Below are 24,414 nucleotides of genomic sequence, written 5' to 3'. Positions count from 1 at the left end.
AGACAAATAAAATATGAAACCATTTGTTGGTCACAACTTAAAATTGATAATGTGTTTAATTTTACCTAAAATGTAACAATACAATGTTTTCAGAAGTTATTACTTTACACTATTCAGTTGTTAAAGAAAATTTCCTAATACCATGTTTTAAAATTAAACGGGGAACCTTAAAATCCCCCAGAAAAGTCTATTTCCAAAAATCAATTTAATTTTTCAAAATAGGGCTTTTTTAAAATTTTTGAAATTATTAACTATTTATGGTATTCACTCATTCCCAATTACACTTACACTGCTACACTTAAAAAAAGGGGGCTTCTTATCCCGCACAAGAAATTGGTTGAACTACATCTTAAGTTTAAACCAAAAAGGAAGCAGTTGTCCATGCCCGTCTCTCTTAAAAGACGGATAAAGCTTCGTAACTATGACCAGATTGTGTCCTGAAAAATGAATTGTAACTAGCTGCTGAAAATTATTTTTTTCCTTTAATTCATAATCAAGCAAAGTGTTTCATAATTTCACGCCAGGAATGGGAATTTAAGTTAGCAGTAGCAACTCTCAGAGTCCAATGGTTTATTTTTATTCTTTAAAATTGTAATAGGGGATTCCTTTTTTGGTGATTTTAAGCTTGAATTAGGACATTAGTGAACAATCTAATGGAATATATTGTTAATACAAATGATAATAATTTTTTTTTTAAGATAGTCTTTTTCTCTAAACAAATAATTGGATGTATAAAAGTTAGGCGTACCTAACCAACAAAACAATATGGCTGGCAGCAACAGCGGAAGGAATTTCTATTAACCATAAATACGAAAAAGGCATTGAAGTTTTTTAAAGGAAATAGTCGGGTGTTCTACGAGTTACATGCGGTTCTCCTCTTCTGGGAGCGGGATCAAATTGTAGGCTGGAAATAAGAGTTCTTTCTTAGAAAAAAATACTTAAGGTTTAGTTTGTAAATTTGAAACTTACAATGAATACTTCAGAGCATCATCCAGCTCCATAATCGCAGCTTGGTTTCCACAACGGTAGCAATAATTTGGAGCGCTAAATATTGTTACTACGTTACGATCGTGACACCAATTATAACCCTAGAGAGTAAACAAATTTAAATTAGTTTTAAGTAAGGTAATTCAGAATTGCTATGTTTACCTCCATGACAAGCTGATGTGCTCTAGCAACCAAAGTAAGACCGTTACTATGATTGAAGGTTTCGGAAATATCTTGGCCAAAAGTGTATCCAGCACCCCTAGGCGATATTCCCCATCCACCACGATCATCAGGATCTGACCATAACAGGTCACACATTGGGCCTTCATGAGGCACTTCCTGAAGTCTATCCAAAGCTCTGATGTGGTCCAAAGTGTCAATTGAAGGAGATAAACCTCCATGCAAACAAAATATCTGGAGAAAAAAAGTTTGAAAATAAAAAAAACCATAAAAATTTATAGAAAATAAAATCTAACCTGTCCATCAACAAGTGCTGTTAATGGTAAATAATCGAATAATTCTGTGAAATATTTCCAAACATTGGCATTTCCATACTTCCGAAGACATTCATCGTAAAAACCATAAACTTGTGTGATTTGACGACTCTCGTGATTTCCTCTAAGTATAGTTATCCTCTCACGATAACGAACCTTAAAACAAATATTGTTCTTATAGAAGTTAAGGGTTGTATATTATAGAGAAAATTATCGTACTTTTAATGCAACCAGTAACGTTACTGTTTCTACTGAATAGTAACCACGATCGACATAGTCACCCATAAAAAGGTAGTTAGTGTCCGGGGATTTTCCACCAATTCGGAAGAGTTCCATTAAATCGTGAAATTGCCCATGAACATCCCCACATACTGTTACAGGACATTTGACTTCTTGTACATTAGACTCTTTTGCTAAGATTTCCTTTGCCTGAATGATACATTTCAATGTGTCAATTACAAATCTCAAAGAAACAGGGTTTCCTAAAAACCCACTAATGCTCGATTTTTAGGTGTAGGCTTTTCAACCCCCCTTCCCCTCCCTCCGTAACTCCGTTATGAAGTATAACAACTTAAGCCTTGGTAAAAAAACATTTTAAAATATTTTAAAACGTAAGTTAATTATAACCCTATTTAATTAAGAATATGCATATAACCAAGTTGCACTAACTCATAAGAACGCTTGTAACGTGATTAAAGGAATTTCTGTTACTAATTTAGGCCTAATATTAGAGTTAGGCTTAAGGCCGAAGCTTACTTTTTCGCAAAGAGTTTTGACTTGGGATTCGGTTAATTGTTTGCATTCATTCAATTGCTCAATCCATGCATTTAATTCTTTGATTGCGCTTATGTCGTCCATTTCAAATATTTACGAAGTTAAACGTTATAACTCGAATTAAACACGAAATTAAAACACATCAAAAATATCGAGTGATTCAGAGACCGCTCAAGTGCGTCTAGGCTTACTGCAAAATGGAGAGAAAAATGACCGCGACCGCCGGGGTACGCGCGGAGTTGCCAGATATCTTTCTAAAATATAGCCCAAAGTATTCCTCTAAGTAACCCAAAACAATAACCTTGAACACTAAGGTTTGTAAAAATACTTCGTAATATAGGCCTCGAACACACTTTATTTACTTAACGTTCGGGGAAAAAATATTTTTTAATTTCATAAAAAATCTCCAAGGTTCTTGTTCTCAGAAACAAAACAAAGGCCATAGGTCAAAATCACTTCTCTATTAATATGACCCGACCAATTGAAAACATATGGGAAATCACATAACTGGCAGCACTGCATATCATTCTTTATCACAAATCTTAGCTCTTATTGGTCGAAAAAGATGACGTAATAGCTAACCCCATGGGTCAGTTCATGGACTTCAGAAAATTTACATAAAATGCCTTTTTCGCGTAAAATTAGATTTCACAAGAAACTTAAATATATGTATTTACAAAAATTAGCCAAAAATTATCGCAACCTTTTAATTTTCATATCCATCCTTACAAATAGGTTACTTATTTTTTTTCCATATTTTTTATACCAGTTTATCATCAACGCGTTGTTCCAGAAACTTGCCATACGCGAATACTATTATCAGTGTATCCGGCAAACAGTGTTTGGCCATCCGAAGACCATGCCATTGAAATACACTGAGGTGGTTCAGCTTTAGCATTAGAAGAAATCACTTCAGGACGTAGTTCATCAACCATATGTTTACCTTCCAAATCCTTAAAAATAAAAAATGTAGGTTGTATGATTAATAAGAAATTAGAATAAAGAAATTTCATTCAGGGGAATATGCAAAATGCATTAAAATTAATTAGCTCAGAGGCAAATTTCTAATCATAAGATAAGAATAATCTTTATAATTAGATAAGTAAAACGCAATTTTACCCAAATCTTGATGCTGGGCCCAGTGGCTACGCAAAGCCAATACCTATTTGGACTGAAGCAAAGAGCATTAATCATGTCGGTGTGATCCAAAGTGTACAAATGTTTTCCATCATTCAAGTCCCAAAGCATTGCTTTACAGTCCTACAATTAAAATAATAAATATATTTAATAAAAATATAAAATATTAAGACACCCATAACATACCTTTCCACCTGAGGCGCATAGAGAACCATCAGGGGAAACTGTCACAGTGTTTAAATATCCAGTGTGTCCTATATGGTTGGTCTTCAACTTACAATTAGTCAGATTCCAGACCTAAATGAAAATTTTTTAATGGATGCAATTGCTCAAACTCTAGTTAAGGAGTGTTTAGGTCTCATAATTGCAGGTATTTCTTCAAATACTATCAGTAAATGGTGTAAAATTGTAATCATTGTTAATAGTAGGCTTCATGAACATTTAAAACAAAAGCATTTACCTTAACATACTTGTCCCATCCACATGATACAATAATGGGGTTGCTGTTATTGGGTGAAAACCTAACGCAAGAAACCCAGTCACTATGACCCTCTTCCTAAATAGATAAATAAGGAATTTTTTAGATTAAAAAATAATGCGCATATAAGAAGGTACAAACCTTAATCGTGTATTTGCATTGAGCTAAAGTGTTCCACAACTTGATAGCTTTATCCCTAGATCCAGAAACAATCTGACGATTATCAGCTGAGAACGCTACACTCAAAACATCTTTCTCATGTTCTTCAAATCTACGGGTAAATCTTCCTCTGCAAAATAGCCAGAAGTTAGAGACTTGAAAAACAGTACTATAAGCAAGTATAATAAGTAAAAAATACATACACATTGAGATCCCACAATCTAAGGGTTTTATCCCAAGAGCAAGATAGGGCATATTGCCCATCCGAAGACATAACAACATCTGTTACAAAATGACCATGCCCCTTCAACCTTCTTTGAGGAATTCCGTAGTTCGTTTCATCTTTAGTCAACTTCCATACGACTAATGTTTTGTCTTAATGAACAAATATGCCGAATATTTCCATTAGTCCACGTTGAACACTTAAGTTAAGCCTCGGATTGCGTGAAAGCACTCACCTCTGGATGAAGACAAAATCATATCGGGAAACTTCGGATTTGTAGCAATTTGGGTAACCCAGCCATTATGGCCTTTTAAAGTTCCTCGGAGTTGCAGTTGTTCCGTCATATTTAATTAAAATACAACGGATTAAATTGGATTTAATACGAGGTATCGAAACCCGCTAAATCTCCCACCGTAAAAGAAAAAGAACTACCCAACTTAAGGGACCAAAAACATTAGCCAGCTTCCTTAGTCTGTGGTTCTCGAACTTCTCTTCCGGAAAAACCGAGCTGCCAGAAATTGTGAAATCAGATAGTAGTAACCATGGTAACCGATGACGAGTCAATACGTCAGTTTCTTTTTAAGGAAAATCATTCAAAAATTTTATAAAAAAAAACGAATTTTTATTATAACAAGGTTTTTTATTTAAGGAAGACAACGCTACATATCAATTTTAAGAACTAAACAGAAATGGACAATATTAAAATCTTTCACTATCACAGATGATTTCTCTAAAACAATGATAGTGATGAAATGAACTTTTTTCACAAAAGAAGTAAAAAATGGAAAAATGACGAGCGTTTAGCAATGAGTTGAGAATATAGTACTCTAAGAGCCACAAGTTGTATTTGATGGCTGGGGGCCCTTTCTTGAAATCATGTATGAACCAAAAGTCATCATTTAGTCGGTGGCGTCATCTAGCGCAAGTTAGGGGTGAGAATAATTTGAGCCAGTGGCGCTTACTAGCGTGGAACGAATATAAGCCGACATTTAATTTTTTTTTTTTCAAAATAAGAAAGATATTTATTTGGTGCCTATGACAGTCTTTGAATGATAGGTGACGCCACCGACTAATGATAACTGTTTCGGTTCCTACATGATTTCAAGAAAGTGTACTTCAAGACCCCAGCCACAGCCGTACTGATATAAATTGTGGCTCTAGAAGTACTATATTCCCTACACAATGGCGTTAAGTTGACTTTCTTGCAAGAATTACCTTCTGGCCCATCTTTAAAATGAAGTTCTTGCAAGAATTCTTAACAACTTGCAATGAAATTTACTTAATCTTCATGAGACATCGTTTTAAAACCTTTAAATTGTGTCATACAATGCCTATGATCCATTTAAAAGGACTTTAATTAAATGACAATTTTATGGTCAAAATAAAAAGTTCATTTTTAAAGCAAATTGTAAAGCTAACTATTGTTAACTAGTGAGTTGGTTGCCATAATGATCATCTTAATTTTGCTCAAATGGCTAGTAGTTGGGTTTAACTGCACAAAAGTACTTAAACTGTTACGTAACTTCCCAATGACAGTGGGTAAATGGTTGTGCGTCAAAGGATCAGTTGGCTCTAAAGTCATCAAGGCTTCTTCGAGATAGCTACAAACATTTTAAATTAAAAACATTGATAATAAATTGAATTTGCATTAATTTTTAGAATATATTACCTAATTTTTAAGTCAATCTTGTCATGTAGATTAGTACCTAGTTGATGTACTAAAGAAAGAATAACTGGTTGTTTCAGCGGACATGGAGCTTGCCCGAATACTTTGGTGGGGGACACATTTTCGCACACAAACATTACTAGGTCTAGATCAACAGCGTTAAGAGCCTATTTTCAATTTGAAAAAAGATTAGCTGGTGGTAAATTAGAATAAATATTGAAGAATTACCTCTTGAAAAGCGGAATTGTAATGTCCACTTCTTAAATACTGTAGGATAAGTTGCTGTTTCTTCTGATGATCGAGGGCATTAGGAATGGGAGTCATAGTTCTGGAGAGAAATCCTCCATTGTCAGCTGATATAGATTGAGGAATACATGGGAAATGTTCTTTCAGAGCCAATCTAACTTCTTCCGCAATTGCTGGTCGAATCCTCAGAAGCAACGATTCCATCATTCTGATCCAAATTTTACCATTCGTAAGTTGCTAATATAAGATGTATACACGAATAAAAACTTACGATGAAGTAGAACTTGCAATTTCATGATGAACAGTTTGAATAGTCAAATCTTTAGTTTTATTCAACTGCGTTGAATGTCCTTGAAGTTGATGGTTAAGCGAATTGAATGCTTGCTCGTTATACCTTTCAATATACCGTTCAGTTTGTTGCAAATCTATGATAATTATATTTAATTTATTTTAAGGATAACAATAAAGAATAAATTAAAACTATACAGTCTTTGGTTCCTTGTTTGAATGTCTCGTTTAGTTCCATAAAAAGGTTCTGACCAATTTTCTCAAAAGCTGGCATCAAATGACTATGCAAGACCTCTCTAAAAAGGGTTGGAATTTGAGATTGTACGGTAATTTGAACATTTTGCGTTATACTGTCGATAAACGCCTGTAAAAGGAAATCTCAATTAAAATAAGCAATGAAATAAAAATTTGCTAAATAACTTTACCTTATTTTTGAACAATTTACTCATATTCTCTTTGATGGAATTTTCAGAAACACTAAGTCTTTGAATAAGGTCTTGATGTAGCAATTCTTTAAATCCATCCATTGATTTTGATATAACTAAAATTAAAGTCCATCTTGAGTAAATAAATATGATAAATTGGAAATCTCATAATAAATTAATTACCCGGTAAAACTGCAGTCTTGATTTCATTCTTGACAGCTTTGTCAAGTTTATTCGCAACAGCTGAGTTTGCATTGTTTGAAGCTTGAATGAAATGTTTTTCCATCCATTGCCTATCCAAATCCTCTCTGCGTGACATTAAATTTTCCACATTATTGTCTAACATTATCATGTAAGGAATTAACGTATTTGTAGAGCCATAGCTATTAGAGATTTAATTAGAAGGATACAATCGCTTCTTGACTGATCGGAAAGAGCTTTCTGTATATGATTTGATAAGGCCCCTTCAAGATTGTCAAGTCTGTGATTCAAATTTTGAAAGTAGCGAGTCTGGTCTTGGGATTTGTTGAGCTGCTGTTGTAGCGACTGAATTTCCAGAGCTTGTTGTTGTCTGATATTGGTAAGCCCATTCATTTCTTTAATTAGGGTCTGTAAAGCCTGTTCAATCCTGAAATAGTATATATTAGTTAATCAACACTAAAGTATCGTAATTCCGCACTTTTCAACATACTTTGTGAGTTTTGGTTCAATATCTTGGTAGGGTCTGTTATCATTAAGTATACTATTATCAGCTCCTAACAAAGTTTGATTTGTGAAAGATGGTTTCCTGTAAAAACATCCAAATACAAAAGACAGCTTTATTTTAACAAAATTAATTTTAACTAAAGATTTTAAAATGAACTTACTCCGTAGTTTGACTAATAAGTTTGTACTCTTTGCTAAGATCAGGAGCTTGTGGCCAAGAAACGAAATCTTTTATAAGATCATTTTCATTTGGCATTTTAATAACCAAACTTGGTTTCGAATTCTCTATTGTAGCCAAAACCCCATTGGTTTGAGACTGAATGTTTACCAAATCTGAAACAACTGCTAAAAATTTATAATTTACGTTAGAATTGTGTTAAACCTTTACTTACTATTTGGTTTGACAGGCCCCATAATATCAGCCACTTCTTGACTTGGTGAGCTGCCCGAGCTGCGTTGAGATAATTTCCGGCCAATCAAAGGTTCTGAGGTGGCAATAGGCTCTTCTTCCTCATCTTCAGCCAACAAATCTTCAGATTTGAGACACAAACCTTCTTTCCCAAAACTTTGAGAGAGTCTCTTATTCAAATTTGAACTACTATTGTTCAACGAAGACACGCTGGAGTTGAGATTATGTTCTTCAGTCGGGGAAATTGGTGGTAAGGGCACTGATGATGGTGTAAGAGAAGAATTTGGATTTGAAAACTTCGACAAACCCGGAGAATGACCTAAACCTGGAAAACATGTGGTTAAAATTAAAATCCTTTTAAAATCTATCAAACCTAATAAGTTTTACCATGAGAAGGTGAAACAAAATCATTGGGAGTTAAAAGTAAATCTTCGCGATCAGACAAACTGGGAACTCTGTTTTGCAGTTTAAGGATCGTATCATTTTCTGGTCTGACCAAAGGCTCATCTTGTAAGTCCACATTCAACTCGGACAGGGGATCGCAATAAGCTAAACCAAAACGTTGATTGTAAATTAACTAACAGAACGTAAGAGTGTAGAATCATAACATACCAACTGAGTCTTGAGATAGCAGACTTAAAGTATCCTCCGATTGATAAGGCAAAATAACAGGAGGCTGGTAAGTAATTCGACTTTCTTGAAGAGATCTGGGGAGAGAGAAAAATTTAGCTTCCTGATTCGAGAATTAATTTTACAGTAACATTACTTTGTACTAATCCAAAAACATCGTATAGCGATGCCTTTTACTGATAATTCTTTGGCGGAATCATCCTCGTCGTCTTCTTCGCCATTTTGATCTATAAAATTTCAACATTTATTTAACCAATGTAAAGTATGAATGGTATACGTTGAAATTACCATTATCATTCTTTTTACTGGGTTCAATCTCGTCAGTGATTTTAATGCGACATTTAATAGCTTCCACAGGAGCTATACTTAAAATGGAATGAGTCATGGGAAACTCCGCAATGGAACAGACATTGACCACACAATCAGCGTTATTTTGGTATATTTGAAGTACATAAATTGACTATTTTGCGGAAAATGAAAACACAGTGTAAAAACAGAAGTGAGAAAAATTAAAAAAGAATGCAAACCTTATTAAATAGATCTGAAAGTAAAAGATATCCTCCAGTAGCATCAAGCTCAGCCTTCAACTGAAAAAGTCTCATTTCAATTGGCCCTGTAAAACGAATTGTTTGAAGACAATCCCAAGTTTCGCAACTCCACAGCTTAATTTCTTGATTATAATCAGCCCCAGTTAAGGCAAACTTCCAAAACTGTTCCCTGGAAAAATATATTAAGTTATGATTATAGATGTGAGAGTACTCAAAAATCGCGAATACTCGTTTTTCTAGGACTCTATTGGGTACCTGGGTCCTTTTCCAAGGCTTAAAAAACACTAAGTGGACTCCAGTTTTTAAATAAAATGAAAAAACCCAGCGAGTCTATTATTTCCCGGCGGATCTATTATTTTCCAAATATTCCGCAAATAATTTATATTCAGTAGCGATAAATCCCTGATGAAAGTGATAATAAAATTTAGTTTTCGAGAATGTTTGTAATTTTTCAATACCAATTAGAAATTTTCAAATTAGTCATATAAATTTAATAATTAGTTAAATACATAATTAATAATTAGTTAAATATTTTTTTCTGATTTTAAATGATTCGGATAAAATCAAGGGGTTCGAATAGGACTCAATGTCTTTACGCTTGCTCAACTTGTTGAAATGTTGCCCTGGAATAGTTCAGCCAATGCCTAAGAATGAGTTCATAAACTCCTTAGTGGGAGAGAAAACGGATCCACAGCTGAAGCGGGGAGGCAACATTTCAACAAGATGGCCAAGGTTATTTTATAAAAAGAACTATTGGCTTCGAAAGAGTTAAAATCCATTTCTTATGGACTGGAATGAGCATTGCAAAATTGGACTTGAAGACTCGCGAGTCCAGTTTTCCAAGAAACCTAAAAAACAGGACTCGCACACCCCTAGTTATGATATTACAAATTTATTATAAATATTTTAATTTTAGTAAACTTGCATACTCTGGTTGATGGTACTTGTGATTATCTAAAAAGAACAGAGCAGATATTGGTTTTCCATCATGAGGCTTCCATTCGTGGATACAACTGTGGAAGAAAGTCGTAACGCTATTATCAAGGGGAGAAGAGTTAATTAATCCAATGAAAAAAAACCAACCTAGGCACTTCATCCTTTTCAAAAGCTGCCTCTTTCATTTCGTAGAAATTAACATCTCCTTCCAAGCTACTAGTAGCTAATGCAGTTCCATCAGGAGAAAATGTGGCAACCGTAACTTCCTAAGGAAATAATAAAAATACATAATAGCAAACAACATAACAGTTCAAAAAGATCATTTTACTTTTGGATTTCTAATCAAAATTTTTTGGTTGTACGGAAGTTGTTTGGTTGAAATCGGGTTAGGGCCATATTTGTTTGACAAATTCCTGACATTTATAACTTCAACCTACAATAAAATTATGATGTAAAATTACATGAAAACACATACTTATTGCATTACATACTTCATTGTTATGAGTTACGGCTAACAAAGTGGAATTGGGTTCATCATTTTTGTATACAACAATGTCATTGGGGTCATCTGGTATGAAAGGGCACCAAAACAACAAATGAAAACTGGAGGGGGATAATAAGTCATTGTCGTAGTCTAATCTTAGCAGGATAATATTCCTAAAGTTTCAAAATATATTAAAATATAAACTGAAATATTAATTGAAAAATGGGAGAAATGTAAATAAAAACCTCAGTTGTTTTCCATCATCTTCTATTTCGTGAACTTCAAGGTTACCATATTCATCAATGCACGCCAAAATAACCTCTTGGGTGTATGCAAAGGCTAAATCTCTCAAGTGACCTTTAAAATCTTTTATCAATATTCTTTGTTCTGTCTTGTATTTCATGACACGAACAACTCCACCGACTCTTTGAGCTAAATCATGCGATATTATTACATATGACATCTTACATTTATTAAACTGAATACGTTAACCTACCAAGTAATGAATAGGCAAAGTAATTCCCTTTAATAGTTGATGCTACGAGATGACCAAATTGATATTTAGGTTCCCAAGTATAATCAACAATATTATTGATTTTAACCTTAAATATTATATTTTATATTAACTTAACTCAATTAAACGCTATAAATTTTTTTTTAATATTACTCTATTGCTTGACGAACACCGATTATATGGTGGGGTGATAATGGTAACATTTTTAGAGCTAACTAAATGAGCGTTATTTTCGTCATCACCTGTTAGTTTTCTGAAAAAAATATATTACTCTTATTCTTCATAAAACGAGTTCCAAAGCACTTTTGCTTAAACTTACATTTCTTGGTAACCTTCTATTTGCGGTGAAGAGTAGTCACCTTTGTCAGAAGCACATCCAATACCTATATTGCTATCAGATGCCATTGTATCCTTAATAGGTAAAGCAAACTCAGTTGGCTTTTGAAATATTTGGCTTGAGTGAAATAATGGTCTTAAGTATTCTGCAATTGTCCTTAATTGATTAAGGAACCTTCCAGCATAATCCATACAACTATCAACTACAATGGTATTCGAAACAATAGGAACTAAAAACTAAATAACAAAAAACAAAAACAACCAATCCCAGTCCTCCCTGCGTTTATACAGGAACTAAACTTAAGCCTCGGCTAACGCGTAATTCTCTGCCTCGAAATTTAAAATCGAATTTAAACGGTTCTTACCAAATTATGATATTATGCATTCATTTGCTTGCTTAAAACATACAAACTATTCAACTTCGGCACAAATAAATGTACGTAAAATGAAATTTCCTATTCAAAAACTAAATAAATTTGAGTTGCAAGTTTCAGATTCTCACTAGAAAACGGCCATTTTCGATCGCCAATGACGTCATTACACAAAATTTCGATTAGTTTTGGTTTCAGCACGGCCAACTTTGATCACGCGCTGTAGCGCGAGAAATCAAAGTTGGCCGTGGTTTCAGTTAAACAACGAAAGTGACATCTATCGTTAATATTTTAGCGCAACAACTTAAAAATGCAGGCTGTGATATATTAATATAACAAAATTTTATTTAAAATTTGTTACATAATTTTTACATATTTATGAAAAGGTCCAATCTTCTTTTGCCCAAACCGGAATGGAGCTTTCAAAATTAAATCCTTCACCCTGATAATACATAAAATTAATAGATTGTTTTAATACTTTTTTCCTTTAAATTCTGTGGAAAATAATTTAACATTACAGAAATTTTGTACCTTGTATTTCCAAGCGTGTAAAAACATAACAAGATCACTGGCTCTAGGATCTCTATATTTCAATTTACAATCTGTGCAATTTTTAACCTCGACTAGCTTTTCCTTCTTTAAGGCATATTTTTCCAATAAAACTTTGAAATCCTCTCCATCTGTATAATGTTTCAATGATTTCAACGCAACCTGATAATCATCATTTTCAAAGGAATCCGAAATCACTTCATTTGATCCCAGCCAACTTTCAGCAGTGTGAGCTGCCATTAACTCCTCAACAAGCTACAATTAAAATTATTAATCACTCATATAATCAGGGTTTAAATAGAAATAAGAAATAACCTTCTCTTTGGTTTTTCCAAAATCACCCCCTTTTCCTTTGAGAGGTCCAAATGCTGGGTGATTATAAATTGGGTCATTTACGATAGGATAACCGAGATATTGCAAATGAACTCGGATTTGGTGCATTCTACCCGTTTCTGGTCTACCTAATACACCCTGTTAGTAACGTTAAATGAATCAAATTGCTACCTAAAATATTCTTACATAGCACAACACTGCTTTTTCCATTATAACTCTGCTTTTCAAATTGAGTTTTACAAGGTTTCCCAGCTGGATCAACCATGCAAACTCCAATTTTAAACGATATACTGTTCATGGGTTCTTGACATTCAACAAGTTCACTTAAGTTGCAATAGAAATTAAAGTTAATAACATTTTTAATAAATAAAGTTTGAAGTTAAATATTTACTCGGGAAATTTTCCTTCAACTCTGCACAAATATTCTTTGGAAACTTCGCGATCTCTAATTTGTTCTTCAATTTTGCGAGTTCTTTCTTTATCTAATCCAAACATTAATACACCTGATGTAAGTCGGTCTAACCTATGCAAAACTTCAGGGAAAAAATATCAGGAAATATAATGCTTTATATTATATTTACTTTAAGGGGATAAAATATTACCATGTAAATCCTTCAAACCACATTCTTTACCCAAAATAAACACTATTGTGTTATTTCGATATCTACCACAAGGATGGACGGGGATCGATGGTGGTTTATCAATTACTAAAAGCTCTTTCGATTGGTGTAATATCTTTATTGAGGCCGCCAAAACTGGTATTTCATGCCTAATAATTAAAGCTCAAAGGTATAATTATACCGTTCAAAAATATTTTTATAAGCAAATACCTGTGAACGCTATTTGCAATTAAATCACAATCTTTTAAAACGTAGTCCAGTTGAACTGATTTGTTATTCACTGTCAACTGACCAGATTGGACACAAGCTTCCTGAAGTTGTAAAAGAGTTATAAAAATTTAACTCAGTCATTGCACATTTTAAAACTTACATACTCCTCTTTAGCGTGAGCCCTGAATTCTTCAGAAAAAACTTTGATCAGAGGTTTCCCTACCCATCGTCCTTTACAAAAAGTTGTATATGTATACATATAAGGATATACTTTTCTCAGACCTTAAATAAACACCAAAATTAAAATTTTATCTGCTTTAAAGAACACAATTATATTACCATTTTCAAAGTAATAATCAGTTTCGTCAAATTTGTCTTCTCCGAAGCCCGGTCTGAATGGTTTTGATCTTTTATTTCTTGAAAACTTAGCCTGATAATAATACATGTAATAAAATTGACTAACTTATGGGAATTAAGTTTAATATTAAGGCAAACGGACTAAGTTTAAATCGGGTTCTTCAAGTTTCCTTTTAGATGTATGAGGGATTGTTGAATGCGAGGCTAAATGCAGACCTCCATCCGCTTTTGATGATCCGTCGTCTTCTAAGCCTTGGACATCGCAAGTTGATATCTTTTCGGATTTTAATTCATCTACATTTTCTTCGTCCGTTTCTTTCATTTTGGAAATAATTTTAACTTTCACCGAACGGGTAAAAAAATTTACACTAAAATAGTTTCTATATCTGAAAAAAATTAAAATATTCAACTTGTCGGAAAACATAGAACTCGGAGCACGACTCCGTGTTTCTTTTTTAAATAGTTAGCAGACGACAAAGTACACGAGCAGTCGATTTCTCTTTTGGCGCGATAATTCATATTTTTCTAAATAGGCGATTTTCAAAATGAAAAGTAATAAGAACTTTATACGGATAAAATCATTTTTATTTTGTATAAATGTACATAAAATACATTGAAACTTAATTAAAAGTTTCGTTTCAATAATTAAGTTTAGTAAATATTCGATGTATTTAGAATAAAACCCTGCTAAAACATTTTAAAAACCATAAAAGGTCCCAATACCATCCAAGTTCCCAGTACCACCCAGGAATGATATGTTGGAAAAGGGATTAAAAGAAACCAAAGTGCTAATTAAATATAAATAACATAGAACAGATCTACTTGATATTTCACCCGTTTAAGTAAATAAGCTTTCTTAGCAAGCTGCCATCCAAATCCTTCAAAATATCACACTGTAACAATCACCGGGTATAATTAAAGATACCAACTGTCCCATATATTGGAATGCAAAGAAAATAAGATGAGAAAATTACCCTCCATTGAAATATAAAACTAAAAATTTTATAACAAAAAGCTCTAAAATAATAATTCATCGAATGTTTACGAAATTTATATAAAAACTTTCAATAAAAGGATGAAGGCCCACTGTCAGAATCCGAATTTTCCGATCTGGTTTTGAAGACATTGTCACTGTTGCAAACACGGTGGAACCAAACAAGGAAAGATGAGAAAATATACTATAATATAATTCGTCTTAGTTCTAGGAGGGTTTTAAATGGCGAGGTCAGGGCACTCTCAATTTTCTTAGCATATCGTTAAATCAGTTTCAACAAAGATAATATAAACCTCGTTACCTCGTAGTCGTACCCTAGATTCGAATTCACTGCCACGCTCGTAGTCAATAGCGTTTACCCACTTCCTGTCGGAACTCAGAAGAAAATTAGCTCCATAGTTACCATGGTAACCAACTATAGATAAGACCATGGCCAACTTTGATAACACTGTTTGCACAACAGAAGATGTTTTATTGAAGTTTCAATAATGTAAAGGTACCACAAGTACAGCCAACTTCAATAGTTTTGACACGCGCTATTATTTTATCACAATTGGCCAGGATGGACTAATTTTAAAAAGGAGCTGCCTTTTATTCAGTGCTAAACTTTTGAAACCGATAGATGGCGGTAATGTTATTGAAACTGGTAGATTGCCTAGTCCGCGCCTATTCATTATACGGTAGAGATAGGCGCGTACGCAGAGGCTGACCTCTCCCTGACCTCTCCATAAAAAGATCCTGGTTTACCTGCAAGTGCTGGATATGCTAGTGATGCTATCCGCGGAACTTTTCTTCATTTTCTTTTTCTTTGGCAAGAATCTCGGCGGTGGCATGGTCACAGGCTGCGTATACGAATAACATTGTAGGGTCGCTCTACTGATAAGCGTCTTAAGAAAGCAGATACCTGAAACTCTGACGTGAGGCTCTCGGCGGACCCCCAACTTTTGATACTGCTCAGACTTTTTTTTGAGGAGGAGGAACCACTGGCTCCATTGCTCGTTCCTAAGACTGACGCCGCTGTTTTGCGAACCTTCGAGTTCAAGGAGCCGATACGTACGAACGGACTTGGTTGGGAATACCAACTTTGTTTGGCAGCTATATCGAAAAACACACGCGAAGCAACGTAATCAGCATTAAATCGAAGACCAATTTAGGAAGATCTTTGCTCGTGACGTCATAATTTATTTATTTATTTATTTATTAAGAGTGTAATAGTTTTTTTTATTATAATGTAACGTAGCCTTATTGTTTAAATGTGGCTCTTACGTCACAGTCTCTTACTTTGACAAGTCTACGAGCGCGTGCTACAGTCACCAGAGGAATATACAGGGTTGCCACGGTTTTTTCAAAATCAAATTCCCTGACTTTTCCAGGTTTACCCTGACCATCTCCGGAGATTTTCCCTGACTTATTTTGTGCCAAGATTTTATATATTATAACCTATATTTCAGTAACATTTCCTTATTTGCAACCAAAATTAAATTCCCTGACATTTCCCCTATTTTTAGACTATTTTTAAAATTCATTGACTTTTTCAGGAATTCCAGGTACCGTGGTAACCCGATTATAGCTTTTTTCTAGCGCGCGTGCAAATCGCCCGTGCGAATAATATACTAATAAAGCTGCATCTTGTGACGTAAGAGCAACATTTTAACAAGTTGGGCAAGAACACTTTATAAAATCAACTAATATTTATACTTAGGGGGGATAATTACTATGTTGAGACGATGCGTGGGCGTTATGGTCTAATATTAACCCGGAAACACGTCACTGGCGTCGGTTTGAACGCGTCAGAAGATGTGTTGTTTAAGGAACCAATGAGATACCGAGGCTGTTTGATTGGCGGTTACGGGGAGGAGCTTAGCGTTAAAAATCGTCTCAACGTAGTCATTCTAAGTCACTATAAACAATAAATTATTTATTTCTACAAAGAGATGATTACTATAGTCATAAGTAACATAATATAAATAAGTATGTCAATTAGGAAATATTATCACCGAACTGATTTTCAGAGCTGTTGCACAATCTAGTTTTAGTTCTCAACACAGAGCCTTCTAGGGTCTAAATATGCCTACAACCTAGGAGTAACAAACACAAGGAGAACGCAGCTAGCCTTTAAGCACGCTAACCCAGTGTTGTGTACAAATTTAATTGGACGAGCCTTTACGCTGAGCGTTTTACGGAAAGGGGGAAGGCAATTTCCGAATTTTCCTCTTCCGACGGCAGCAGGCGCTAAAGCGGCTAACCAATGAAAATTGTACACAAGAAAATGCACGACTTTTGACGGGTTGAGTTCTAATTGTCTGGGTTGCTAGCTAAATCGAAATGTACTCACAAGTCAGTTTTTTTTATATACAAAATAGGATTATATAGAGCAGCGGTTCCCAATTTTTTTTTTTTGCTATGGAACCCTAAATTATCCACCAAATTCTGGCGGAACCCCAACTCTTTTTTTTACATATCTTAAAAGACTCTTGACACAAACAAAGATGGCCGCGCTGCGAATTCTCGGAACCCCTGTGACCCTTCCGCAGTGACGTATGTTGGCGTCACCCATGCTTTTTCCTATAGATAAAAAAAACTGCCCTCAAAATGAGGGCCATAGCCCAAATCTACTACTCTATTTCTAAAAATATTGGACTTTATAGACTATTTTTTTTTAATTATAGGATTTTATAAGACTTTTTTTTTTTAAATTATAGGATTTTATAGGACTATACATGCTATTTCATGTACTAACATTATGCATTTAAAAACAAAATTATATTTAGTGAAATAAACCTTTGATTTTCACTTAAATAGAAACTATTTATCATTAAAACAAAAATATACTAGTAGCTAACCATGTTAACAATAACAAAAGTATAGACTAGAATTACTTGGTATAGGAACTTTTCATATAGCTAAATTTTGCAATTTCACGGAGTGTCGGGTATTTGAAATTGGCAAAGTATCAAAATTATAGGATTTTTGGGGATTTTGCTAAAAATATAGGATGTTATAGGACATTTTGGAAAATATAGTATTTTATAGGTCCTCTGAGATTGAAATTAGCATTGAAACAATAAGTGTCATACTTATTGTTATTACGTTACTTATGCTAAGCAAAAATAAATAGATTCTTGTTATAAATAAATTATTTCCGTAACGAGTAAAGAGCAAAGAACACACGAAACAATCATAAAAGCCCAACGAAAAAGGAACAAAAAATGAAAGACCTTTAGAAACAACGATTTTTATGGCCAAGAAATTGTAAGAATAACCAAGCGCAAAAGGTGCGTTACAAAAAACGGCGTGACATTAAATAAAAGACAGCCATATACAACACTTGTTTTAGACTGCGTACTATATTATTTCTTACCTAAGATCGTATCGAACGGATGTTACGGATCCAACGGAAGTGCTCCTAAGTGACGCGAAATACCAAAGCTAACAGTTGGACTGTCTCATGGAAAAACCTAGTAAACGCCAATTTTGCCACCAATTTGTACACCTATTGTAAACATTTCACTAGACTTACGTGACATTACAAGCAATGTAAATCAAAACGAATAGTTGATTTTATAAAATGTCTTTACGCTTGCCTAACTTGTTGAAATGTTGCCCTGGAATAGTTCAGCCAATACCTGAGAATGAGTTCATAAACTCTTTAGTGGGAGAGAAAACGGATCCACAGCTGAAACGGGGAGGCAACATTTCAACAAGATGGCCAAGGTTATTTTATAAAAAGACCTATTAACTCGAATTGAAATAAAAAATAGCGTTTACTAGGTTTCGTTCGCATTAAGAACAAACGTAAAACTAAGCTTACTGAAAAATTATAACTTTTATTTTTATACCAAAAATAGCTCCATTTAACATAATTTATGTCTAATACTGATTTTCGCGTATATATATATTTTTTTTTTAAAATATTATTATTTCGGCCTGACAAGTTAAAGCCCAGACCTAAAGCTAATTGTCGTAATGAAATTATTTAAATTTAGTATATTTAGAGTAAATAAGTACACATGATTTTAGGGTGGAAATATTTGGGAAAAAAACCAATGCCCTAAAGGTCTATCACTTTTGCTTTACGGGCAAATTAACCAGAAACAAAACAACATCATGCATTCCTACACAATGCAAAAATACCCTGTAATAAAGAAAGTCATAATAAAGAAAATAATAGGAAAGTCAACCCAAGGACAGAATAGCCTACAATGCCCAAATTATGGATTCAAAAATGTATTTTGTAGTACATTAAATCCAATTTTTATCATTAATATGACCTGGTTTTAGTGACGTAGCCAGGATTTTCCTACCGGGGGGGGGGGGGGGGACACATAATTTGGGGAAAAATAAAATAAAAAATTGTACAAAATAACATTTATTTTGGAGGGGGGGGGGGTAGCGCGTATCCCTGGTTACGCCACTGCCTTGTTTATAGCCAGGCTTGTAAAATATGTTTTAAGAGTATTCCCCGGTTTAGCTAAAATTTGGGCCGACCAGCGACTATCACCGCAATCTAACTTCCGTACAGACTAGATCCAAAAGCAATGCCTATAATAAATCCCGTGAAAGCGAAATTTCAAGGTGCGCCAGATTTGTATTTCAATTTGCGTCGAACGCTCGGACGCGTGGCCCGCAGAAAGGAGCGATGCAACGAATTCCGGATGAAATTGTTGCGTTTCATCGGTTGCGGTTCAGCGGGGATCGATTGGGCCGACGCCGCCGAATCTAAGGACAGGGGCCCGTCAGGGTGAGAGGCCTCTCCTCCGAGACGCGGGCCGCCGTGCCGAGAAGCGGCGTTCGAGGGGCCGTGATGGGGCGACGCGGCGCCGCCGTTGGAATGACGGAGAGCGGCCGGCGCGTTGACCGGCCCGTGCTTACGTTCTTCGGCTCCCGTCGACAGCTTGGCGAAGTTCCGCGAATACGGCGTCGTCGGCAGGTATTGGTCGGGACGTTTGCCGCTGTAGTCTCGGATGCTCGGGTCGGCGCCTAAGAAAGACGGGATACGTTAATACTAATATCCTTCTCGAAATGAAGGCTATAGCTTATTTCAAGGGGTACGCTAGAGGAGCCGGGTTCGATCCTAACTTGTGGCACTAGGTGCCGGGTGACCACGTAATATTTTAAAATCCTTTAAAAGAATTATAGGAAACTTATCAGTTAAATATAAGAAAATATAGGGAGCTAACAGTTCTACGTCTCACGACGTCACCCATGCTTTTTCCTATTGAAAAAAAAATTCTACCCAACATGGCGGCCAAAGCCAAAGCTACGGAGTGTTAGCTACCTATAGGATAAAAAAAAGGAAAAATAGGATAAAATTATATATACAATAACAGAAAAGGTTGTCAAAATTGTTTAAAGGGGTATAACATAAAAAAAAAATAATAACTGAAAGAAATAGTCGAAAACAGTCGCCGATTAGTGTTGGAAATAAGCATCTTTAAAAACTAGTACGTTTTAAAGACTTCTAACGGTAAAATACACACATATATATATATAGATATATATATAAATAGATCAATTCTTGATAGTCTATTATAGGGAATTTAATGTAATTATAGGAGAAAAAAGGAAGGACGTTACATTATAGGAAAAAATAAGAAATATAGGAACTGTGGTCACCATGTAAGTGGTTTCTTTTCGCTTGTTCCGGGTCTTCGGAATAGGGTAAGAAGAGTAACGCTGTTACGTCATCTTACTACGATTCTGTGGTGGCGAATAGTTTGAGTCGGAGTAAAAACGTTTTTCCAAAATGGCTGTTTGTGGCGTTTTTAGCAGATAATTCTGGCTAGCTGACGACCAAATCCTATTTACTCTCTTTAACCTCCTTTTCAGAAGGAGTTAAAAGAGTAGTCCTGATATTCCGGAACAAGGGAATAGTTTATGGGACGAAGAAATTATAATCCCCAAGACAGGCGAATAAAAGTTTTAGGGTAAGAGTACACTTTTAGTCCGAGGACAGGCGAATAGAAACCACCTATTGGGTGAAAACTTTAACTCCTTCCGCATTGAGTTTGCAATTTTTCCTCCCCACTGGTTTAAAGGGTTTTTCACCCAATTCTTCAGTTTCCCCTTACCATAAAAACTTATTAAGGTTAACGGTAATAGTGAGTGTAGGCATGAAGGACTTTCCACCACCCTCCTACGCGTTGTAACCCGGACATAAATGTATTTAATTGCTAGCGTCAAAGGTGGTGCCTTGGGTATTAGCCTAGCCAGTTATGATTTTAGAAACCTTGAAATAAACTGAAAATCCCAAAATCGGGGCGAAAAATAGTTAAAAAATCTCCAAATTAGCCTAAAAAACCAATTAACACGAAAATAATTTCGAGATTCTAAATTCCGGGTTATTAAGGTCCTGGTTTTAAGATCAGGTTCATCTATTATATTCCTAGCAATCTAATCTCAAATGGTATCAAATTCATGATCCTAAGTAACCGATTTGAACTGATCCGTTCAAATTTTTTTCGAGTTAAAACCATTTGTTTTTGTATTTTGACCCTTATCAACTGATCTGATAATATCTGAATTATCAGAAGTATTTTATCAGTTTAGGTAAGGAAACTGTTATCTGAGAATCGGTTGGAAGGCCACCCAAAAATTAAAATACCTTTTTAGGAAAAATAGGATAATATTTTTCAATTTAAAGGACACAACATTTTATTATATTGGACTAAAATTCCCAAATACCGGATATTGTAAGGCAAATTTCAGCATTAAAAATCGAAATATTTAGAAGTGCAAATGGTTTATGACGATTACTTGATAGTTTTCGGTCAATAATTATATTTAATTTAAAAGAAAAAGTTAATAAATAGCAAATTAATTTATATTCATGAAATTTAAAAGATTATTAATAAATAACAAATTATATTAACAAGAAGGGTTCATAAAAAGCAAATTAAATTTACAATTAAAGGTTCATAAAAAGCAAATTAAATTGACAAGAAAAGGTTCATAAATAGCAAATTAAATTTACAAGAAAAGGTTCATAAATAGCAAATTAAATTTACAAGAAAAGGTTCATAAATAGCAAATTAAATTTACAAGAAAGGGTTCATAAATAGCCAATTAAATTTACAAAAGGTTAACTATATAATTTATAGTTAACGCAGGACTGAGATGCTACATGTAGCAAATTACGAATCAAAATATTTTACGAAAAGTTCAACGTACCATAAGTGTTAACCAGTAACTCCATGATATGTTCCTGTTTGAACATGGCGGCTAAATGTAACGGCGTATAACCCTTCGAACAAGAACAAAAAAAACAAAATTTGTCATTTACTTCTGACATTATTAAAATCTATATAAACGTGAATCATATTTTTTATGACTAGGGGGGGGCATATAACGGCCCCCTACAAAATCGTAGAAATACAACTACAACCGTGTCCATCCCGTACAGCCCAAAAAATGGGGAATAAAAAACAGTCCTACTTTGGGAGTATAGGAAAATGTCAAAAAATAATGGATCAGTTTCACTAACGTCCATTGGGTGAGAAGAACCCCGAAAAAAATATCATTTTAAACAGGACAGAAAAATATATATATATTGTAACGTATTTGGAGAATATTGAAAAATCGCTCTCCCCCAACAGTACATTATATATATAAAACATTGAGAGGTAAATCTTGTAACACAGCGTGTGCTACTTATGGATGCTTAATAGTCGCCACCTATCAGCGGGGAAAAAAGGACGGGGAAATATTGAAAGATGAATTTATGTCGCTGCGCGTGCTGTAATATAAAAAAATTGCATTTTTTTAAAACTCTTGTGAGGGGGGGGGGGGGGATATAAAATAGGCCAAACGGGTGTTCAGGGAGAAGTTACCCACCAGGGGAAAAACGTTATTTTTATTAAAAATTAAGGATAATTTGTGGAATATACAAAAAATATAACTTACACCCTTGATATTCCATACGAACGAGGATATCGAGCAAAAAAAAAGGGGAAAAAAGTAATATAAATGATTGTAATATGTTAAATAAAGACTGTATTAAGGTTAATAGAGAATATGTTGGTCGCGTCAGTTTTAGAGAAACTTGCTTATTTAATTTCAGGGTTGTTGCTGAGTCACACAGAAAAATTTAGTGATTTAAATGACTAACAATTTTTTTAAAAATTACTGAAAGTGACAAAAAACGAAGTAAAACCAAGATTTTAAAAGTAAGAAAAAACCAAGTAAAACCAAGGTTTTAAAAGTAAGAAAAAACCAAGTAAAACCAAGGTTTTAAAAGTGGCAAAAAAACAAAGTAAAAATAATGTTTTAAAAGTGGCAAAAAAAAAACAAGTAAACATAATGTTTTAAAAGTGCCAAAAAAAACCAAAGTAAAACCAAGGTTTTAAAAGTGGCAAAAAACAAAGTAAAAATAATGTTTTAAAAGTGCCAAAAAAAACCAAAGTAAAACCAAGTTTTAAAAGTGGCAAAAAAAACAAAATAAAACCAAGGTTTTAAAAGTGGCAAAAAACAAAGTAAAACTAAGGTTTTAAAAGTGCCAAAAAAAACGAAGTAAAACCAAGGTTTTAAAAGTTACAAAAAACGAAGTAAAACCAAGGTTTTAAAAGTTACAAAAAACGAAGTAAAACCAAGGTTTTAAAAGTTACAAAAAACGAAGTAAAACCAAGGTTTTAAAAGTTACAAAAAACGAAGTAAAACCAAGGTTTTAAAATTTAAAAAATGCTTTGACGCTCGAAAATAAACAAGCAGACGAATTCAAATGCTCAGGCTCCTTGCAAGCTCAATTGCAGTGCCAAAATGAACAAATATGTTTTTAACGTTAAATCACACGGATTTCTTTTCAGATTGGTTTTTAAAGATGAATAATATAAAAACCCAAAAATCCTAAAAAAGTGATAAATAGTTTTTGAACAGTGTTCCTAACAAGCCATATTCTTTGGAGGAAAGTCCAAACCAGTGGCAAATAGTGGAAAATAAAGAAAAATTGCATTTCAAAGCTTAAATAAGTAATTGGAATTAAATTGTTCAGAAGTTTAATGTAAAAATGTCTTAGTTTACACCGAACTTACAATGTTAGAATTAATTATTCCAAAAACATTGACTATTCTAATGTTAATAAGAATCTGACCATTCCTATGCCTTAAGTAGCCCAAATCTGAAATTTCTGTGTTAAAATATGTTTTATTATTATTTTACAATTTTTTGTCGTAAAAATTTTTAATGGCCACTAAATTCACTTTTGTCCAGGCCGGAATTTTCAACTATTTTTCACACTAATTGTCCACCTCGGAATACTGTTTTTGAAAAAGTGACTAGCTAGGAGCAACAAACACAGCAACAAACACAGCACCCCACACAAAGAGAACGCAACCCTTCAAAAGTCATGCATTTTCTTGTGTACATTTTATTTACAATGAAATTTGTACACATCACTGCGTTAGCGTGTTTAAAGTCTGGCTGCGTTCTCCTTGCGTGGGGCTGCTGTGTTTGTTGCTCCTAGAATTTAGTGACATAATTAAAAAAAGTGATTTCAAGTGAGGAAAGTGACTGAGCAACAGGCCTGTAATTTTGTTTAGGGGAAAGA

At 34.2% G+C, this 24,414-nt stretch overlaps 5 protein-coding genes across 10 annotated transcripts in view; all 5 read right to left on the bottom strand.

The window, feature by feature from the left end:
* Positions 1-22: 22 nt before the first annotated feature.
* mts (protein phosphatase 2 catalytic subunit mts) lies at positions 23-2,489 on the bottom strand. The gene is made up of 6 exons (XM_090158436.1): positions 2,238-2,489; positions 1,701-1,910; positions 1,464-1,637; positions 1,150-1,401; positions 970-1,088; positions 23-904 (listed from the first exon to the last, which is right to left on the bottom strand). Exons 1-6 carry the CDS (start codon positions 2,337-2,339, stop codon positions 832-834), a joined length of 930 nt encoding a protein of 309 aa, XP_090014562.1. The 5' UTR covers positions 2,340-2,489; the 3' UTR covers positions 23-831.
* A 459-nt stretch (positions 2,490-2,948) lies between these two features.
* Positions 2,949-4,709, bottom strand: Rack1 (Receptor of activated protein kinase C 1). The gene is made up of 7 exons (XM_090158037.1): positions 4,488-4,709; positions 4,233-4,404; positions 4,012-4,159; positions 3,853-3,948; positions 3,579-3,689; positions 3,375-3,515; positions 2,949-3,208 (listed from the first exon to the last, which is right to left on the bottom strand). The coding sequence occupies exons 1-7, from the start codon at positions 4,594-4,596 to the stop codon at positions 3,032-3,034; spliced, it is 954 nt and encodes a 317-aa protein (XP_090014163.1). The 5' UTR covers positions 4,597-4,709; the 3' UTR covers positions 2,949-3,031.
* Positions 4,710-5,645: 936 nt separating this feature from the next.
* On the bottom strand, positions 5,646-11,943 carry Ge-1 (Enhancer of mRNA-decapping protein 4 homolog Ge-1). 4 transcript variants are annotated; one of them, XM_090158554.1, is made up of 25 exons: positions 11,805-11,943; positions 11,423-11,557; positions 11,257-11,356; positions 11,086-11,191; positions 10,835-11,021; positions 10,597-10,762; positions 10,434-10,538; positions 10,253-10,371; positions 10,099-10,182; positions 9,149-9,338; positions 8,910-9,081; positions 8,758-8,848; positions 8,604-8,698; positions 8,379-8,540; positions 7,975-8,316; positions 7,744-7,927; positions 7,569-7,664; positions 7,288-7,505; positions 7,061-7,216; positions 6,878-6,993; positions 6,651-6,816; positions 6,436-6,589; positions 6,147-6,372; positions 5,922-6,085; positions 5,646-5,853 (listed from the first exon to the last, which is right to left on the bottom strand). In XM_090158554.1, exons 1-25 carry the CDS (start codon positions 11,822-11,824, stop codon positions 5,667-5,669), a joined length of 3,741 nt encoding a protein of 1,246 aa, XP_090014680.1. In that variant the 5' UTR covers positions 11,825-11,943; the 3' UTR covers positions 5,646-5,666. The 4 variants fall into 4 exon arrangements, with proteins under 4 accessions (XP_090014680.1, XP_090014681.1, XP_090014678.1 ...); XM_090158555.1 differs by having other exon boundaries at positions 11,423-11,585; positions 11,805-11,940; XM_090158552.1 differs by lacking the exon at positions 11,805-11,943 and having other exon boundaries at positions 11,423-11,656.
* A 192-nt stretch (positions 11,944-12,135) lies between these two features.
* LOC149926506 (pseudouridylate synthase RPUSD2-like) lies at positions 12,136-14,318 on the bottom strand. Its single transcript, XM_090158200.1, has 10 exons — positions 14,022-14,318; positions 13,862-13,952; positions 13,683-13,804; positions 13,523-13,623; positions 13,295-13,461; positions 13,084-13,225; positions 12,879-13,015; positions 12,675-12,820; positions 12,342-12,614; positions 12,136-12,252 (listed from the first exon to the last, which is right to left on the bottom strand). Exons 1-10 carry the CDS (start codon positions 14,301-14,303, stop codon positions 12,187-12,189), a joined length of 1,527 nt encoding a protein of 508 aa, XP_090014326.1. The 5' UTR covers positions 14,304-14,318; the 3' UTR covers positions 12,136-12,186.
* Positions 14,319-14,491: 173 nt separating this feature from the next.
* Positions 14,492-24,414, bottom strand: part of sowah (ankyrin repeat domain family member sosondowah) — a 35,782-nt gene continuing 25,859 nt past the window's right edge. For 2 of the 3 annotated variants that reach the window (XM_090158036.1, XM_090158035.1), the window contains exons 8-12: positions 22,044-22,116; positions 19,746-19,853; positions 15,778-15,968; positions 15,621-15,715; positions 14,492-15,010 (exon numbers count right to left, since the gene is read on the bottom strand). In XM_090158036.1, coding sequence (XP_090014162.1) covers positions 14,944-15,010; positions 15,621-15,715; positions 15,778-15,968; positions 19,746-19,853; positions 22,044-22,116 — 534 coding nt within the window. In that variant the 3' untranslated portion in view covers positions 14,492-14,943. Of the gene's footprint in view, positions 15,011-15,620; positions 15,716-15,777; positions 15,969-18,234; positions 19,854-22,043; positions 22,117-24,414 lie in introns of those variants that run through there. The other variant, XR_016473701.1, reaches the window with a different exon arrangement.

Source organism: Leiobunum rupestre, chromosome 9, assembly GCF_980474605.1.
Source record: "Leiobunum rupestre chromosome 9, qqLeiRupe1.1.hap1, whole genome shotgun sequence".
NCBI lineage: Eukaryota > Metazoa > Arthropoda > Arachnida > Opiliones > Sclerosomatidae > Leiobunum > Leiobunum rupestre.
The sequence above is the reverse complement of the archived record's forward strand: the minus strand, read 5'-3'. Positions and strand labels throughout refer to the sequence as shown.

Bases quoted from the DNA above. Each gene is read 5' to 3' on its own strand.
- mts (XM_090158436.1), bottom strand. From the start codon at position 2,339: ATGGACGACATAAGCGCAATCAAAGAATTAAATGCATGGATTGAGCAA. The intron at 1,089-1,149 runs GTAAACATAGCA...TTTACTCTCTAG, and splicing joins CACATCAGCTTGTCATGGAG to GGTTATAATTGGTGTCACGA. The intron at 905-969 runs GTAAGTTTCAAA...TCTTATTTCCAG, and splicing joins GATGCTCTGAAGTATTCATT to CCTACAATTTGATCCCGCTC.
- Rack1 (XM_090158037.1), bottom strand. From the start codon at position 4,596: ATGACGGAACAACTGCAACTCCGAGGAACTTTAAAAGGCCATAATGGC. The intron at 4,405-4,487 runs GTGAGTGCTTTC...TTGTTCATTAAG, and splicing joins GATTTTGTCTTCATCCAGAG to ACAAAACATTAGTCGTATGG. The intron at 3,209-3,374 runs GTAAAATTGCGT...TTTATTTTTAAG, and splicing joins GGCCCAGCATCAAGATTTGG to GATTTGGAAGGTAAACATAT.
- Ge-1 (XM_090158552.1), bottom strand. From the start codon at position 11,631: ATGGATTATGCTGGAAGGTTCCTTAATCAATTAAGGACAATTGCAGAA. The intron at 11,022-11,085 runs GTAGGTTAACGT...CGCATGATTTAG, and splicing joins CTTTGCCTATTCATTACTTG to CTCAAAGAGTCGGTGGAGTT. The intron at 8,849-8,909 runs GTAATTTCAACG...GAAATTTTATAG, and splicing joins CAGTAAAAAGAATGATAATG to ATCAAAATGGCGAAGAAGAC.
- LOC149926506 (XM_090158200.1), bottom strand. From the start codon at position 14,303: ATGTTTTCCGACAAGTTGAATATTTTAATTTTTTTCAGATATAGAAAC. The intron at 13,226-13,294 runs GTAATATTTTAT...TTTTCCCTGAAG, and splicing joins TGGTTTGAAGGATTTACATG to TTTTGCATAGGTTAGACCGA. The intron at 12,253-12,341 runs GTACAAAATTTC...ATGTATTATCAG, and splicing joins TACACGCTTGGAAATACAAG to GGTGAAGGATTTAATTTTGA.